Source organism: Marmota flaviventris, chromosome 9 (assembly GCF_047511675.1).
Source record: "Marmota flaviventris isolate mMarFla1 chromosome 9, mMarFla1.hap1, whole genome shotgun sequence".
Classification (NCBI taxonomy): domain Eukaryota; kingdom Metazoa; phylum Chordata; class Mammalia; order Rodentia; family Sciuridae; genus Marmota; species Marmota flaviventris.
In genome coordinates this window covers 59,789,556-59,805,376 of record NC_092506.1, presented here as the reverse complement: position 1 = coordinate 59,805,376, position 15,821 = coordinate 59,789,556, and the positions used below count along the sequence as shown (strand labels likewise).

Genomic DNA, 15,821 nt, shown 5'->3' with positions numbered 1-15,821 from the left:
TACTTTTTTTTTTATAATTTTATTTATGTGGTGCTGAGGATGGAATCCAGGACCTCACACATGTGAGAGGAGAGCTCTACTGCTGAGCCACAGCCCCATCTAAAATGTGTGGTACTGAATATGAAAAAATTTAGTATAAGATGCATAGCTACTCTTTGGATAAATTATAGGGCATGCTTATGCAGATGAATGTTTATGAACATATAGGTAAATTATGTGTGAGTATATAAATACTTATGTCAATGCATGTATAAATCTGTATTGAAATATGTTTTTATATAAAAATTATTCCATGGTGAGGGTTGTGTCAGGCTTAAGTACTAAGTTTTGAACTCATTAAGGTTAGGAGATAGTTTATTTGAGGAGATACAAACTTGAGAACAAACATATCCACATACATGCATTTTTGTTTGAAAAATGTGAAAATCTATACAAAAACATGTGTAAGTATTTGTCTTATATATGGATGAATTTCATGATACATGCATAGTTACAGTTTTTGGCCTACTCATAGGGTATAAACATGCAAATGACTGTATGTGAACATATACCTCATTTATATGTAGAAATGTAAATGTAGATGTCAATGTAAGTGAATATTCATATAAACATGTATGATATTTAATAAAAGTCATCTAATGACTACTCTGTTAGAATTTGGACCTAGTTAGAGGGTAGGGTTAGAATATACATATCCATAAATATGAATATTTATATAAATATACATGTGAAAATATACACAACAACATTTATAACATATGGTTCTGTATATTGAAAAATTTTGTGTATATATCCCTCTGCCCAACCACTATAAATTCACCTGCCTGATTTTCTCAGAACTGTCTCTCTCCTCATGTGATTATATGGGAGAATTTTTTTCTATATGACTCTCTTCTTGGAACCTGTGGTTGGGTCCACTCAAGTTGTGTCATATGCTCACACCTAGACAAAAATCAAGCTCCAGACAAATGGATTCCAGTTTATTTGAGGAGATACAAACTTGAGAATAATCACAGTGGCCATTTTCCAACAAATGTAATTGAAAAGAGAAACCCAGACCATAGCAAGTAAGATATTTATGTAGTTAGGATGATAAGAATGTTTCTCCGGTTCTCCGATTCCAGTTCACCCTGGATACCAAGGTACACTCCATCATCAAGTTTTGTAAAATACTCTTACATGTTTTTAACTTATCCCCTATTGTTAAACTAGTTGAAGTTAGGGTGCCAATGGTAATCTTTTTGTTTTTAAGCAACAGGAGCAAGTCTATGTGAGTTTGACTTTGGACATTGTTATTTTTGCTTACTAGTCCTCCTCTCTGTAGCTCAATCTCAAAACACCTAGGTGGAAATCAAATATAACAGAGGTACTTCTCATGGCACCACTCAGGTGTATGCACTTAGATAAAAAGGTTAGCATATAAGAATATAAAGAAATGGCACTTTTCTTTTTCTGGGTCCCTGGATCCACATGTATTTCTATTTTTAATTTGCTCTTTAAGAATATGTTAAACTGAGTAATCTATATATTTTAGGGGGAAAAAGACCTCACATGCAAAAGACATATATATTCAATTGTAGTGCATTTGAAAATATTAATAAAAATAATTTCTGGTAACGTTAAAACTCAAAGTGCAAGAAGAAACTGTGTTGAAAGCAAGTGGTTCTGTCATCAATCTTAACTTTTTTTTCTAGTGATGGTGGAAACAAAGATAACTTATAGATGGTACTTAAAGTTCAGTGAAATTGTGAATAGAGAGCACATAACACAACATTTGACACAATACATGTACTTAAAAATGCACCCAAAACATTTATATTTCCACAATTTTAAGAGGCAGTTCTAGGTCATATTACAACTGTAGTACCATAAACTGGTACTAATATGTTCACTCTATTCAAATAGATCTGCTGCTTAATAACTTAGCATCCATTTACTAACATTTGACTTGTTTACCTACCAGGGATGTTTTCTATTTATTAATACCAACAGAATAGAAGCCAGCCTCTTAAAAATCTTATAATAATGTACCAAAGAGCAATGAAAAGAAACTCTTTTCTTGCAACCCATAAACAAGAATGAAACAAGATTATAAATTTATTCCATAGTTAAGATTTTCATTTTGAAAGTCATACTATTCTCTCTGCATAAGCAACCTGAAGAATTGAATATATTTATTAGATCAAAGAATATGTGATGGATTAAATGATATGATGTAAAGCAACAAAGTTCCAGTCCCACTTGCAAGTAAAACAGAAATTTCTACCCAGCATTTCCATCTGGAAGGTTGCCCTAACAGCTTTGTGTTTCGTTCGGGTTGGCATTCTCTGAAATTATGGTGACCCATGTGGCTACTCAAATATTTTCTGAGCTATGTACTTCTCAAAGTGTACTGGTTTCTTGCCCTGGCTACCTCCAAACAAGAATATCCTGTGCTTCTTACAGTACATGCAGACACTGCCTTGTCCCATTGCATGAAGTGATGTGTCCCCATTTAACTAGTGTCTGGGACCCATAGTAAACACTGTTTGGATTTTAAGAGATCATCAATCTTATTTGAAAAAAGGTAGACTGCATTTCCTGTGGAGAGTTTGAAACCCAAGAATTTGCCCTGGTGTCTCCTCCTTTTGTAGGACTCAAACATTTTTACATTTTAACAAGTGTCTCCTCAAAGCTCAGGTATGGCATCCCTGTCTATTAGTAAAACAAGGCTGGGAAAAGCAGTCCATGTATTATAGGGATTGATCACACTGAGCTGGAAGTGTCAACCTAGGCATAACAGGGAGCAGTGCAGGCACTTTACCCCCATTACAACTACTTGTCTCTTTCCAGTTGAAGTCACTTTTGAGAATTACAATGAAAGAAATTATCCATCAAATTAGTATTGAACAGAAGTATCATTATCATCTAGTTTTACTGTTCCTTGGAGTACTATCTAGCTTTTATTACCTCTTTGAGGCAGGAAGAACTTATTTTTATTAAATTTTAGGCACTTGAATAAAAATTACCTCACTTAGATATTTAAATATTTAACACGCACATGTGTAAACACAGGTGCATGCGCACACATGTGTACACACATACACACACAGTACTAGACTGATTTGTAATGCTAAACCAAACAAATAAGGTTCTCATCTTTATGGAATACTTAAAAAGGAAGTATAAGCAAATACCCTATAGAGAAGGGTTTTCATGCATGAAAAAATTTATCTTTTTGTCTGGTCTTAAAAATTAGACAATGTGAGATAACAATGTTATTTAATTCATTTAACAAATAGCCAATGCATACAAATCAATGTTAAATTGTAGCAAACAACCAACAAACCCCAGATAGTAAATTACACTTGAGGTCATTTCATTCCTTAATTTACTCTAGGTTTGAATAAATTTATCACCTAATCATCCTTTTTATTTCTAGGAACCTTCTAAGCAACGTTGATTTGCCCCCATCTTCTTTTGCTAAGTGTCCTTGGATATAACTGGAAGCACTTTCTAAGAACCTATTTCTCAATTCTATTTCCCAGGGAGTCCCCACACAAACACACATGATCCTTCTAATGTAACTCGGCTCAACCTTTTGTCAGGATCAGGTCTTTGACTTACCAGATCATTTCCTGATATTAATATCCACCCCTCACCCCTTTTTTCCCCTAATTCCTGAGAAGCAACTTGGACACATGGTGGTAGAATTAGTTTATTTCTTTACTGTGGCCTGTTTGACCTTCTTCATATGTAAACAACCAATACAATTAACACAGAACGGTGATTTTTATTATTCCTTATTATGACCAACTGGAAGCAGCTATGTGTCTGTGTACACCAAATGTAATATCAATTTTACTCTCCAATCCTAAATTAACCCTATAGATAAGGGTTTTTATGCAAGGATAAACTGTGCCAGAGGTTGTGTTATATTGCCTCACAGAGACAACATGCAATTTTGTAAACATTGTAGCACTCACAGTAGGGCCAATAATTCTCAAATACTTGGCTTGCCTTGAAATTTGTTTCTAGCCATAGTTACTTCCACATCATAATCTTATGACTTGTAGTGAACTATTTTTGTACAACCTTTCCCGCTAAAGTCAACCTTTCTCTCTAAGGCTAACAATAATCTCTCTAAGGTCTAAGACCAATATGTGGTCTTAATTCCCTTTCATTATAATATCTGATCTCAAACTCACTTTTTGTGTCTAGTCCTGTTCTTTCTCTGCACATTTCCCTCCCCTATAGATTCAGAGAAAAGAAAGAATACAATGGAAGTAAAAAGAAGAATGAAGATTCCCTTGATGACATCGAAAGATCCAAATTTTAGCCTAACTCGCTGGTAGATGAGGTTTCCTTCCTTTTTTCTTGTTTTGTTTCCTTTTTCTTTTCATTATCTTTATTTTGTAAGCTGAGGTCGCAGACCCTACTCTATTCCAAAGACAAACACAGACATGGTACCTTTCTCTCTAAATGGCTACAGAGTGTCACAAGAAGTCCTCAGAAACAAAGGCACTGCTATGTAGATGCTGACTGCACCACAGGCAGGTGAGAAGGTCACCACATGCCAAATCCATAGTTTGCCTTCCTTTATCCCTGAGAAAGGAACAATGGCATGACTGGGATCTGGGATCTTTACAGCTACCCTATGGAGTAGGCAAATAAGTTGTTTTGAGCCAAATTATGCCCATTTTCCAATAAGGACACTTAATACTTCTCAAATATGTGAGAATTTTCAGACCCAAATGTAGTGAATGATATGATGACAAGTGACCTTAGAAGTGAGTTTGTCACTTGTTTCATTTGTATGTGAAAAATAACTTTATAATTTTTAAAGTGATTTAAAAATTATTTGTAGGGCTGGGGCTGTAGCTCAGTGGTAAAGTGCTTGCTTCTCATGTGTGAGGCACTGGGTTCAATCCTCAACACCACATAAAAATAAATAAAAATATTGTGTTTCCATCTACAACTAAAAAAATATTTTAAATAAATTATTTATAGCTTCGTAAGAAATAACTTGCTTCAAGGCCATTTCAGTTTTCTCATCTACAAAGTGAAAATAAAACACTAAGGCTCATAGGTTTTCTGATACTGCCATTTAGAGAAAAAGGCAGGGCTAAGAATCTGAGGGACAATGATTTGCTCAGCTCATGCTCAGGAGGGGGATGGCAATGGGACATTATTCTTTAGGCTCAATGGTAAACCCTGTTTAAAAGGTTTCCTGAGATTGGAACCACTTTGTCATGCTCACTGACTTAACTATGGCATTTGACAGAGACCAGGCAAGAGGGTTGTGAGCTACAGAATTGACAAAGTCCTGATCCTTACACCAACAAAGTATCTGAGCACTGCTGAGCCTCACCATTGGCCATGCTACTTTTCCCTCATGGATCACAGTGATCATCTGACTGACACTCCACTCTTTCACATGAGTGGTTTAGTGATCAACTTTGGCCCAGTACCAAGAGACCACAGGGTTGGGCAGAGGAGTCCTTGGATTCTAGGCTTGGTTCAAGGGGACACTTCTCAGTGGCAGGATCCTCCAACACCCCTGTGGGCCAGGCCAAATTCCAAGGGCTCTAGGGTAGACAGTGGCTCTACTAGTTCTCACCATCCAGGGAGCAGATGGTCAGAGGAGCAGTGTTGTTTGCACCAATGCTGTAGCAAGGACTAAAATAGGGCAGGAGGCGTCCAGGGAAGGGATGAGGGGGGAAAGTGAAAATGTGGGAGCCATTGTCAGTCACATTATAGAAGGAGATATCATGGGCCTCATAATCTAGGAAGACCCCCACGCGGCGAGGAGGAACTGGCAAGGACAGAAGCAGGTATTTATCAGTGCCTGCCCGGTACTCAGTTCCCTTCCTCAGCCTTATCACCCAGAATCCATACTGGGGGGATAAATAGACTACCTCCTTCCGGTCTACATTTTCTGTACACACTCCAAGACCCCATTCAGACCTGTCTCCCACCTCTACCTCCCAGTAGTGCCGGCCTGAGGAGATGCACTGGCTGCCAAGGACAATATTATAGCGGTAAAATCTTTCAGGATTGTCAGGGAGTTTCTGTTGAATTTCTCCATAGTGCACACATTTTCTGTCCTCTGACACGATCAGTCGGGAATAAGCAGTATCTGGATCCAGGCGCACATCAGCTAGGGAAAAAGATCCTGGTTGGTAACACTAATATAGAGCAAGGGCCACCAGGGAGATTTCTCTGATAAATCCAGCCACAGATTTCTCACTGATGGGCATCTAGAGGGCAATGAGTTATTTCACTTCTGTAGGAGGGAGGGATCCCTCAAACTGCTATCGCAATCATCCCAGCACCCATTACCTGCATATGTCTTCAGGATTTCTCTCAGCCCCAGGACACGGCAATCTGTCTTCAGTTCCAGGGAGACTGGTTCTGGCTGCTGCAGGCTCCAAGACTTGCTCCTGGTAGAGGAGGGCTAATGTTGGGGCCAAGAATTCTGGCTCTGCCATATGAGCCTTTCCTTAGAATATGGAAGAAGGGCATGGCCAGGGACAGTCAGCAAGGTGCCCCTCCTTAGCAAAGCAGAGATGTGATGATGATTTGGCTGACTCTCAAATTATGACATAGAAATGAGAACTCTCAGATCTCCATGCTGTGGAAAAGTTTAGGTATGTATTTGGTACCAGAAGAGGAAAAAGTGTCCTGCAAAGGAGAAAGGCTGGAACCTCTATGCAGTCTTTCCCTGCCCTTGGGTGATTTATTGGAAACCACATATTTTATAAACTTTACCTAAAATTCTCATTGGTAATACCTGAAATAAATTCGATCAAGTACCAAGAAGAAAAAGGAAATATCAACAATTTTTCTTTAGCCAATATAAGGGAAGACGGAAGAGATTATGGATCACTGTCTACTTTCTGTTGCATCATTTTCTTTTCCCATTTGTGGGTCTGGCTTCTCTATCCCCTACAAGGCTGCCTAGAGGCTCCAAGGATGGGAACATACCTGTTTAAGATTTCCTGAATACCCTAGAAGGAGAAAAAAAAAATGCAACACATGAGTGCTTTGGAGGGAACAGACAAAACACTGAACTCTGGAAGGGGTTTCTCAGAGTGAAATGGAGAAAAGCTGAGCAGTGCTATAGCAGGAGAACCTGTGAGAGGGCAGCAGAGCAGAGTTGGCTGCATTGGCCAACATTAGGCTCCATCCAAGATTCCCAGTGTGGAGGGCAGGAACTGGAATGATGCCAAGCTGCCTGAGTACCTGCTGACCTATTCCTGGTTTGGAGAATGAGCTGGTCTATGGAACTACCACCTAATCAGGGAAAGGAGAACAGCATGTATTAGTTAGAGACACACAGAGTCCCTAACTGGCAGGCAGAGTGCTGACAGGCTGCATGGAAGATCAGCTAATCCTCTCTCCTGGAATCTCAGTCTATCTTCTGCTCTCACTTAGGCCTCCCAAGAAAAGGTGGTACTCACCTGCAGCATCCAACGGACAGGTCTCTGATACCTCTCTTCCAACTCTGCAACCATCTTCCATAAGACCTGGCTCTGCTGGCTGAGCTCCTTGTAACTCAATTCCAGCTTATGCACAGTCTCTTCTTTCTCCTGTTCTAGACTGGCCAGAGCTGCAGCTTCCTCCACCTCTAGCTGCCGACCTGGTGGCTGTTGATTATTTAGTAATTGACGATACTTCTCAAACTCCCACATGATACTTCGCTTTCGGATTTCCACCTGTATCTATGGAGCCAAGATTGGAATCAGCACTGCTATTTTTTTGGTATAAGGGTCACTCTGAATTGGGGACACTGACAGGTGTGTATGCATATACTGTGGAATGTTTGGTACAACCATGTACTAGGCACCGTAGAGACAAAGATAAAGGATACTAACTGTTCCTACCTTTATTCTTCCACAGCTTAAGGGCATTCTTCTGGGTCTCTTTTATATGTTGAATATCCTTTATCTGAAATACCTGGTACCTGGTACAAAGGTGTTTTAGATTTGGGATCTTTTTGAATTTTGGAGTATTTTCTTATATGTAAAGTGATATTTTGGGAATTGGACCCAAATTTAAACAAAAACATTCATTTATGTCTCATATATACCTTATACACATAGCATGAAGGTAATTTTATATAATAATTTTTAATGTTCTTATGTTTTGAATGCAATCCATCATGTTGGTGTTCAAAAAATTTTGGATATTAGTACACTTTGGATTTCAGATTTTTTAGATAAGGGGTATTCAACCTGTACCACTATTATTGACCCCAGTAGGATCCATGATACAATACTAGTACCATAAGAGCTAGAATATTTTCCATTTTCAGAATAATAACCAGATATACTTGCTAAAGCAGTGTAAATGAACTATACGGATAGATGGTGTTTCCTCTTGCTGGTGTTATACCTGTTCAATGTACTACTTTAGATCACTTTCTTGATCAACCTTTCTGACAGTTTCATATTTATCAGCTTCAAGTGTATGACAGAGATTATTTTCTGATATTTTAATAATTGAACTCATAGCAACTATTCTTTAACTGGGAAAGTGAAATGGAAACTATGATTTACTAGCATTAGACAAGCCACACTACCATGAGCTATCATGTATATAAGGCACATACTTTTCCTTTCTAATATATGAGGGCATGAGATCAGAGGTATCCCTAATCATAATCAAGCAATGGGTGGAAAAGCCTATGGCCTGAGGTAAACGGAAAGCTGGTATTGGGACTCCAGGCTCTCTGACTTCAAGCCCCACATTCTGCTACACAAAGATGAGAAGCTACCACAGCCAGCTCCAGAACAACATGGGGATGACAGCAACCTACCTTCCAATGGGCAGTTCGTTTCTTCTCACTAACTGCCAGGTTCCAGGCCTCCTCTTGTTCTTTCCTCAGATGTTCCAGAGCCTCGTGGAGCTTCCACTGTAAGAGATAAATAAAGAAACTGTTAAAGCCACCTCACACTGATTTAAAAAAAAAAAAAAAGCTTTTTAACACTGGAAGGTAATGGGAAAACCAGTGAACCTCAGACAACAAGAATCTGAATAGATGCTGGGAGAAAAAGGAATGCCATAGAAGGAGTGGACTTGGCCAGATGACATGCAGTGTAGCTCTCTGAGCTAAAAATCACTTCAATTCCCACAATGCCTAAGTGTCTGTAAAGTAGAAGAAAAGGCCCATTATAACTTTTCTAGAAAAAAAATACTGGATTTTCCTGTTCATGCCTAATTTTATTCTTATCTGTTTTGTTATTCTATGGTATCCCAGAACCCTGCTACTCAAAGTGTGATCCAGAGTCAACAATACCAGCATTCCTTGGATGGTTGTTAGAAATGCAGACTCTTGTGCTGCATCACATACCTTTCAAATGGGAATCTGAATTTCAGCAAGATCTCTGAGTGATTTGTATGCACATAAAGGGCAAGAAGCACTTTCTTAGAACAGAAATACAAGGGATTTCTACTGGAAAGAATTAAGTATTTTAATATGAGTTTAAATTCTGATGATTTTGTTAAAGATTTACCAAATGCCACATATGGCTTAAGCACCAAACATGCACTAATACTTTGGCATTATCCCCATTTTATAAATAAGAAAACTGAGGTTAATCCAAAGTCATCCAGCTAATAAATGGCTGGGCTGGGATTTAGCTCAGCTCTTAATTCCTATGTTATAATGTTATACCTCATCCCTATGCTAATATTCTCAAAAAGAAAGAAAAAGGAAAAGAAAGTATATACTTCTGATGTTTTAGAAATTCTTCCCAGATAGAAAAAAAATAAATGGTTCTGATAAAGAATCCTCAGCATAGGCCTGAGAGAAGAGCAAGGAGCAGCCTGAAGGCTGGAAGCTGACAAGGGTGCCTACAAAAAAGGAGCAGATGTGACAGAGGTGACTCCAGCCCCATACATAAGTAAACAATAGGAGCTGGGAAATGAGAAAGAATCCTGGCCAAAGAGCAAAAAACCTAAGATTAGCCTTTGATCTTCCTTTAACTAACTTCAAGTCAGAAAGGATCTGAAAACAGATGCTGTGAGCATTAATACATATTAAGTGCTTAAACCAAAACTGGCACTGGCAAATCCGTTCTAAGTGTCTTATCATGGTTCTTTTCAGCTAAAATCAACTATTAAGATCCTAAATTTCTAAGCTTCATTTTTGTCTATAAAATGAAGGAGTTAAAGTGATTCACTCAATTTCAAGTGATTTCTTGTGGCACTGCTAGAAGTTTACAGATTCTGATAACTGTAGCTGTGACTACTAAATAACAGCCTCCTATCTAAACTCACCCAAGCCACACAGAAATGAAGTTAAAGGTATCCTTCAAACTATCAGTATTGAAAATATACTTGTTTGGACATTAAGCCATGTTGGGCTTGGGGTAGGAAGTGGAAGAAGTGGGAGGGAAGAAAATCAAAGAAGTTCATGAATACAAGGAAAGTTCAATGTACCAGATTCTAGGGAACTGTGGGTGGATGTCAGGAGCCAAAGGAATTGGCTCTCAGTCTCTTGGGCTGGCCCTCGTTGTGGAGATGGCCAAATGAGGGGCCAGTCAGATCTGTGATATGGAATGGCCAGGCTCTATCTCCCACCTTGTACTCCCAGGCAACATCCTCCATGGGCAGGACACTGTGGGCTTCATGCTCTGGGGACTGGCTGCAGGCCTCACACATCATCAGTCCATCCTCTTTGCAGAACATTTTTATCTCTTTCCTGTGGAGCTCACACACATCGCCTTTCAGCTCCATTCCTGGACAAAGCTGTAACAAACGAACTTTTTCTGCAACACTGGCCAGCTGCCAATTAGGACGCAGGTTTCTTAGCTGGACAGGAGCTCGACAAAGGGGACAGGTGTAACCCCAGTTCTCAGATTCTGCTGGGACTTGCCAGAGTCCAAAGAGACAGCTATGGCAGAAGGTGTGGCCACAGTCAATGCTCACAGGCTCTTTCAGAAAGCTCATGCAGATGGGACAGGCCACTTCTTCCATAATGGCTTCCACCAAGGCTACGAGATCCATGGTTCCTTCTCATGTCCTCCTCAGACTATGAATAAAACTAGGGAGAAATACTGAAACCTACAAGAATAAAAGAAAAACAATTAAGAGAAAAAGGTAAAAGAAGAACAGAGAGATCAATAAAAATGATAAGTGACCAAAAAAGATCTCTTTCCTTTGGATCCTTTACTGACTTTATTTAACTTCTCAGCTGAAGTTCTGACTAGGCCACATTACTCATATCACATTAGGGATAGGTAGGGATGTCTAAGCTGATGGAATTTTTGAGTTCTCAGTTTTCGTTCATTTGATCAACTTTGGTTCTTCTCTGGGTTTTGTACTATTAGACCATCTCACTGCAGTCATGCTCTATACAGCAGCAGTTTCTCTTGAAGTTGGGTAAGAACACATAACATGTGGTATTTCAGTTGTCAGAGTAAGGTCATAAATACTTCCAGCCTCACTCTGGTCTGTCTGTGTGTACATTTATATACTTCAAGGTGCAAAAGGCCTATGTTGGAAGCCCATCGCTTTTATGCATAATTTGTTTTCTTATGCTGCACACTGTGAGAGGCCCTGGGTTTGATCCTCAGCACCACATAAAAATAAATAAAATAAAGGTATTGTGTCCAACTACAATTAAAAAATAAATATTTAAAAAATATATATTTAAAAAATATATAAGAAAAACAGCAGTTCTTTCCTTCTGCCCTGTGAATCCCTGCACTAACATACCTTTTCATTCACTAACACGCCAAGACTCAACCTTTTGTTTTTTATAACTCTTTAATTTGTTTTAATTAGCTATACATGACAGTAGACTGATAAAGCCATCATTACAGGAAAAAAATAAACAAACAAAAAAAACAAAACCAAACCCTGAGATTTTTGCCAGGGCCACATATGGATATGGAACTTGCATGGTCAATGGTAGGCTCTTGGCTCAAGTTTGTGTTATGCGATAAAATCTGTAAAAGGAAGGATCATGCTGGTTTATGCACCTAAATGGTACCTGCCATGTAGATATTGCCCAATAAATATTTGTTGAATAAACCAGCTTAGCATAGAGTAGTTTTTTTTTTTTTTTTTTGTACCAGGAATTGAACCCAAAGGAGCTTAACCACTGAGGCAAATTTCCAGCCCCTTTTATTTTGAGACACGGTCTCACTAGGTTGTTTACACCTTTGCTAATAAGGCTGGCTTTGAACCTGTGATCCTCCAGCCTCAGCCTCCTGAGCTGCTGGGATTACAGGAGTGTGCCACCACATCTGGAAAAAAATAGTTTCTAAATGAAAAATGCTTTTATAATTATAGGTAATTGAGAGCATAAATTAATAATAATAGCAAGTACTCCTTGAACACTTACACTATGTTCCAGGTACTGTTCTGTGCACTTTACACAGATTAACTGTTTATTTCACAACTCTAGATAGAAATCATTATTGTTCTCATTTTACAGATGGTTGACCCAGGGTTCCACTATTCTATTTTAGGCAAATTACCTAACCTCTCTGATTACAAGGTATAATACAAATTCAAGACAAAAGAGAGAAATCACTGTGGTTCAGGCTCATCCAGGAGGGCTTCCTGGATGAAGCAGGTTAGTAAATCATGCAGGACTCTGTTAGAAGATATCAGCAGGTCATATCTTCCTGTCTCCTGCTTTTTCTTCATCCACTATCGGTACCAAACTATGGAATCCAGTTTTGCTAAACTACTAACCAACTCAAGAGCTTCTCAGTTCCAGCTCAAAACAAGCTGTATCAAAGGGATCCTGTGGAAAATGCTCTTCCCTCAATCTTAAAACAGCACCAGTGGCAGGACAGCAAATGGATAAACTTCCATACTGTCCTGCAGATTCCATGTCCGTTCATTATTAGTGATTTGGGTTCATGCTGTTCTCCTAGCTGGAATGATGTCTTCATGATCCTACTCTTAACATCATTGTCAAATATTTATTGACTGTCTTACTTTGTACACTAAAGGTTTTATGTGAATAGGGATATTGTCTGTTTTGTTCACTACTATTTTTCCAGTGCCAAGAACAGTGCTTAATATTGTTGAATGCATGAGAATTAAATGTAACTGTTGAAGTTCAGCTGATAGTAGGTTAGAAGTAGAGCAAATATTAAATCCTCATCTAAGCCAGTGGAGGGGGCGACACTAAATGGCACTGCCTGAAGCTGACAGAACATGAAAAAGAGGTTGACATCTATTATTTAGAGCTAGAAAGGTTAACAGAAAAACTGAAATAGCAACTGAAAATTGAGAAGACAGTGACAGTAGGAAATTGAGGCAAATAAATATCAAAATAAATCAAGAAATGAGATGAGTGGAAAGCATATTATTTTGACTTAAAGTCATAAAAAGATATAACGTGGAAACATTAATAGTGGTGACCTCTGCAAAGATTTAGGGATGGATAATTATTGCTCTTCGGTAGAAGATGTTTTATTTTTTTATTGTACATAAAATACTTCGACAAATTAAATAATTAAACGTTTAGTTGTTACAATTGTGCCTCTGGCAGAGTAGGACACAGGTCTGAGAAGACATTTGAGGGGAGGGGACAGAGACTGGAAAAGATTTTTGAGGCAGAAGGCCAGTGGGAGAAGGGAGAGGGGAAGGCGGGAACCTCGGGGTTGAGGAGCAGTGGGGTACAGTAATCTTCTGGCTTTAGGGCGCTGGGCAGGTCCCGAGGGCAGCTGGGTGTTGGGGGCTGACTAAGGTGAGCTTGCAGGATTCCTGACTTCAAAAGGGGCACGGTTGTCTACCCACCTCCCTCCTTCACCTGGATGAGCGTTTCGCAGGATAAATCGAAAGTGGAAATGTCCAGGTCCGGCTGCCCAGTGTCCGTTGCGTGAGAAGGGACCCGTCCCGCACCAGTGCAGGACTTAGACTCAGTACTTACCCGCCCGTCCAGCGCCCTAGGTTCAGGGACTTGAACCCCGCGACCAAGCCTAGGCGATCCACAGCTCCCGGGTGGCACTCCACAGCGCAGTGGGCCCGACCCTGAAAGCCAGTGCCAATGAGAGCAGGGAGGGTCCAGGCGCCGGCTCCGCCCGGCTGGTGACGCTTCCTCAGGAGCAACCAATCACAGACAGGAATCTGAGAATCCTAGCCTATTGGAGCTGGGAACCGGAGTTGTGGCCGCCTCTAGGCGTGTCTATCTCCACAGTTTTCCCGGCCACATTCCTCACTCAGAGCCACTTACAAGGTTTACTAAAAAAAAAAAAAAAAAAAAAGTCTTCCAGGACTTATCATAGGATTGAGATCATCCAACGAAGGTCCAGGTTCTGCATTAAGAGACGCCCAGTTCATTTGCCGGTTTTTCATGTTAAACTGAGCAGCCTATGAGATCAGGCAGATCTGGTTTTGTGACTCAATCTAGCACAGGGCTGGGTACACATATTTAGTGGACTCTGAAGTTCCCTGCAAGATCTGCAACCTCTCATAGCTCCTGAGTCACATGCTGGGTTCTTTATTTAAAAACCCTCCCGTTTTCCCTGGCAAACTCTTATCCTTGAATGCTTACAAAGAAGTTTCTCATCACAATTCCAATAATCCAACTCAAGAATTAGGAGCAAATATTGGGAAATTATATTTCCCAATATAATGGAGTAGGAGAAGTGGAATCTTTGGTTACAAACTTCCATTTTAAAAACTTCCCCCGCCCACACACAACAGATACCCACTTCCTCACCCAAATACACAGACACACACACAACATGCTACTTGAGACAATGACCTGTATGTTGTATTTCTAGGGCTTTGTCTTTTTTAAAACTACTTAGGTCGATACCAAACAAACAAGTGAAGGTACATCCAATATGGACGTAACCAGGAAATCATTTAATTGATGCGCAGTCCCAAATGATTCCTCACTAAGACTGACACTCTTTGAATCCTCATGCCATTGTTGGAGCTCAGGCCATGGTTGAAATTCTGAAAGGTGAGACCCAGAAAATTCCTGAAACAAATGGGACTATAAACACAAAGAAGAAAAGAGATAACTGAGATCTGAGATGGATTGTCACCTGGGTCTGGATAAATGGCTACCCTAATGGAATAGTGAGTGAATTAATTGAAACCAACCATTTATTTATTTTTATTTTTTGGAAAACAGTCATTTAAAACATTTATTGAGCATCACTTAGGTAGAGGAAAGAGATTGAAGATGGAGGTGAGTTTAGAGCTGAGACTTAGGATTCTGTCTAAAGGAGGTAGAGAACCTTTCCAAAAGTGCTTCTGGGTTAGAGGGGTGGTCACCAAGAATGTGTATTAGACTTTAAGAGTCCCAACAGTCAGAGAGTAGAACGGAGAGGACCTTTACAAGAATGTGCTGGGCACGTTTCAGTGTGAGATGCCACAGATGGGAATATGGTAGCATATGTGTATGTTGTGTTTGATGTAAAAATAAATAAATTATAAATATGTATCAGAACATAGTCAAATATTACAATAGCAACTATTACTAATTATAGATTACTAACAGCAAGATATTTGGAGAGTTGGCTTCAGAACAAGCCAGAAAAATCTTGTTACTAGTTTGATGTCAATGTTATGTCAGATTAAAACAAGAAGAAATAGCTTCACAATTTATTGTATTATTGTTTAGTTATATTTATTTTAACTTTAAATCTGTTTCAATAAGCTGTTTTTTCTTCAAATGCCAATGTCTCCATCAATAATGATTGAATTACACAAATTAGTACCTTTTTTTTTTATTTCCCTTGATTTCTGAGAGTTTTTTTTTTTTTCTGGATTTTGGTCCTTAATATTATGTGTCTGCCAACATTTTATTATATTTTCTGAGAGAATTATCTTTTTTTCCCAGAGATCTATTTAGTTGA

General features: G+C 39.2%; 1 protein-coding gene across 3 annotated transcripts; it reads right to left on the bottom strand.

The window, feature by feature from the left end:
• Nucleotides 1-965: 965 nt before the first annotated feature.
• On the bottom strand, nt 966-13,971 carry Trim68 (tripartite motif containing 68). Of its 3 annotated transcripts, none has more exons than XM_071616431.1 (7): nt 13,880-13,971; nt 10,567-11,049; nt 8,801-8,896; nt 7,443-7,703; nt 6,967-6,989; nt 6,322-6,422; nt 966-6,139 (listed from the first exon to the last, which is right to left on the bottom strand). In XM_071616431.1, exons 2-7 carry the CDS (start codon nt 10,990-10,992, stop codon nt 5,589-5,591), a joined length of 1,458 nt encoding a protein of 485 aa, XP_071472532.1. In that variant the 5' UTR covers nt 10,993-11,049; nt 13,880-13,971; the 3' UTR covers nt 966-5,588. The 3 variants fall into 3 exon arrangements, with proteins under 3 accessions (XP_071472532.1, XP_071472533.1, XP_071472534.1); XM_071616432.1 differs by having other exon boundaries at nt 7,443-7,628; XM_071616433.1 differs by lacking the exons at nt 10,567-11,049; nt 13,880-13,971 and adding an exon at nt 10,426-10,525.
• Nucleotides 13,972-15,821: the final 1,850 nt, after the last annotated feature.

What these genes read in the sequence shown, in the direction of transcription:
- Trim68 (XM_071616431.1), bottom strand. Translation starts at nt 10,992, where the DNA reads ATGGATCTCGTAGCCTTGGTGGAAGCCATTATGGAAGAAGTGGCCTGT. An exon ending in AACGAACTGCCCATTGGAAG is followed by an intron (nt 7,704 to 8,800) that starts GTAGGTTGCTGT and finishes TTGGCTCCATAG; the next exon opens with ATACAGGTGGAAATCCGAAA. An exon ending in CTGTCCGTTGGATGCTGCAG is followed by an intron (nt 6,990 to 7,442) that starts GTGAGTACCACC and finishes TTCTCCTTCTAG; the next exon opens with GGTATTCAGGAAATCTTAAA.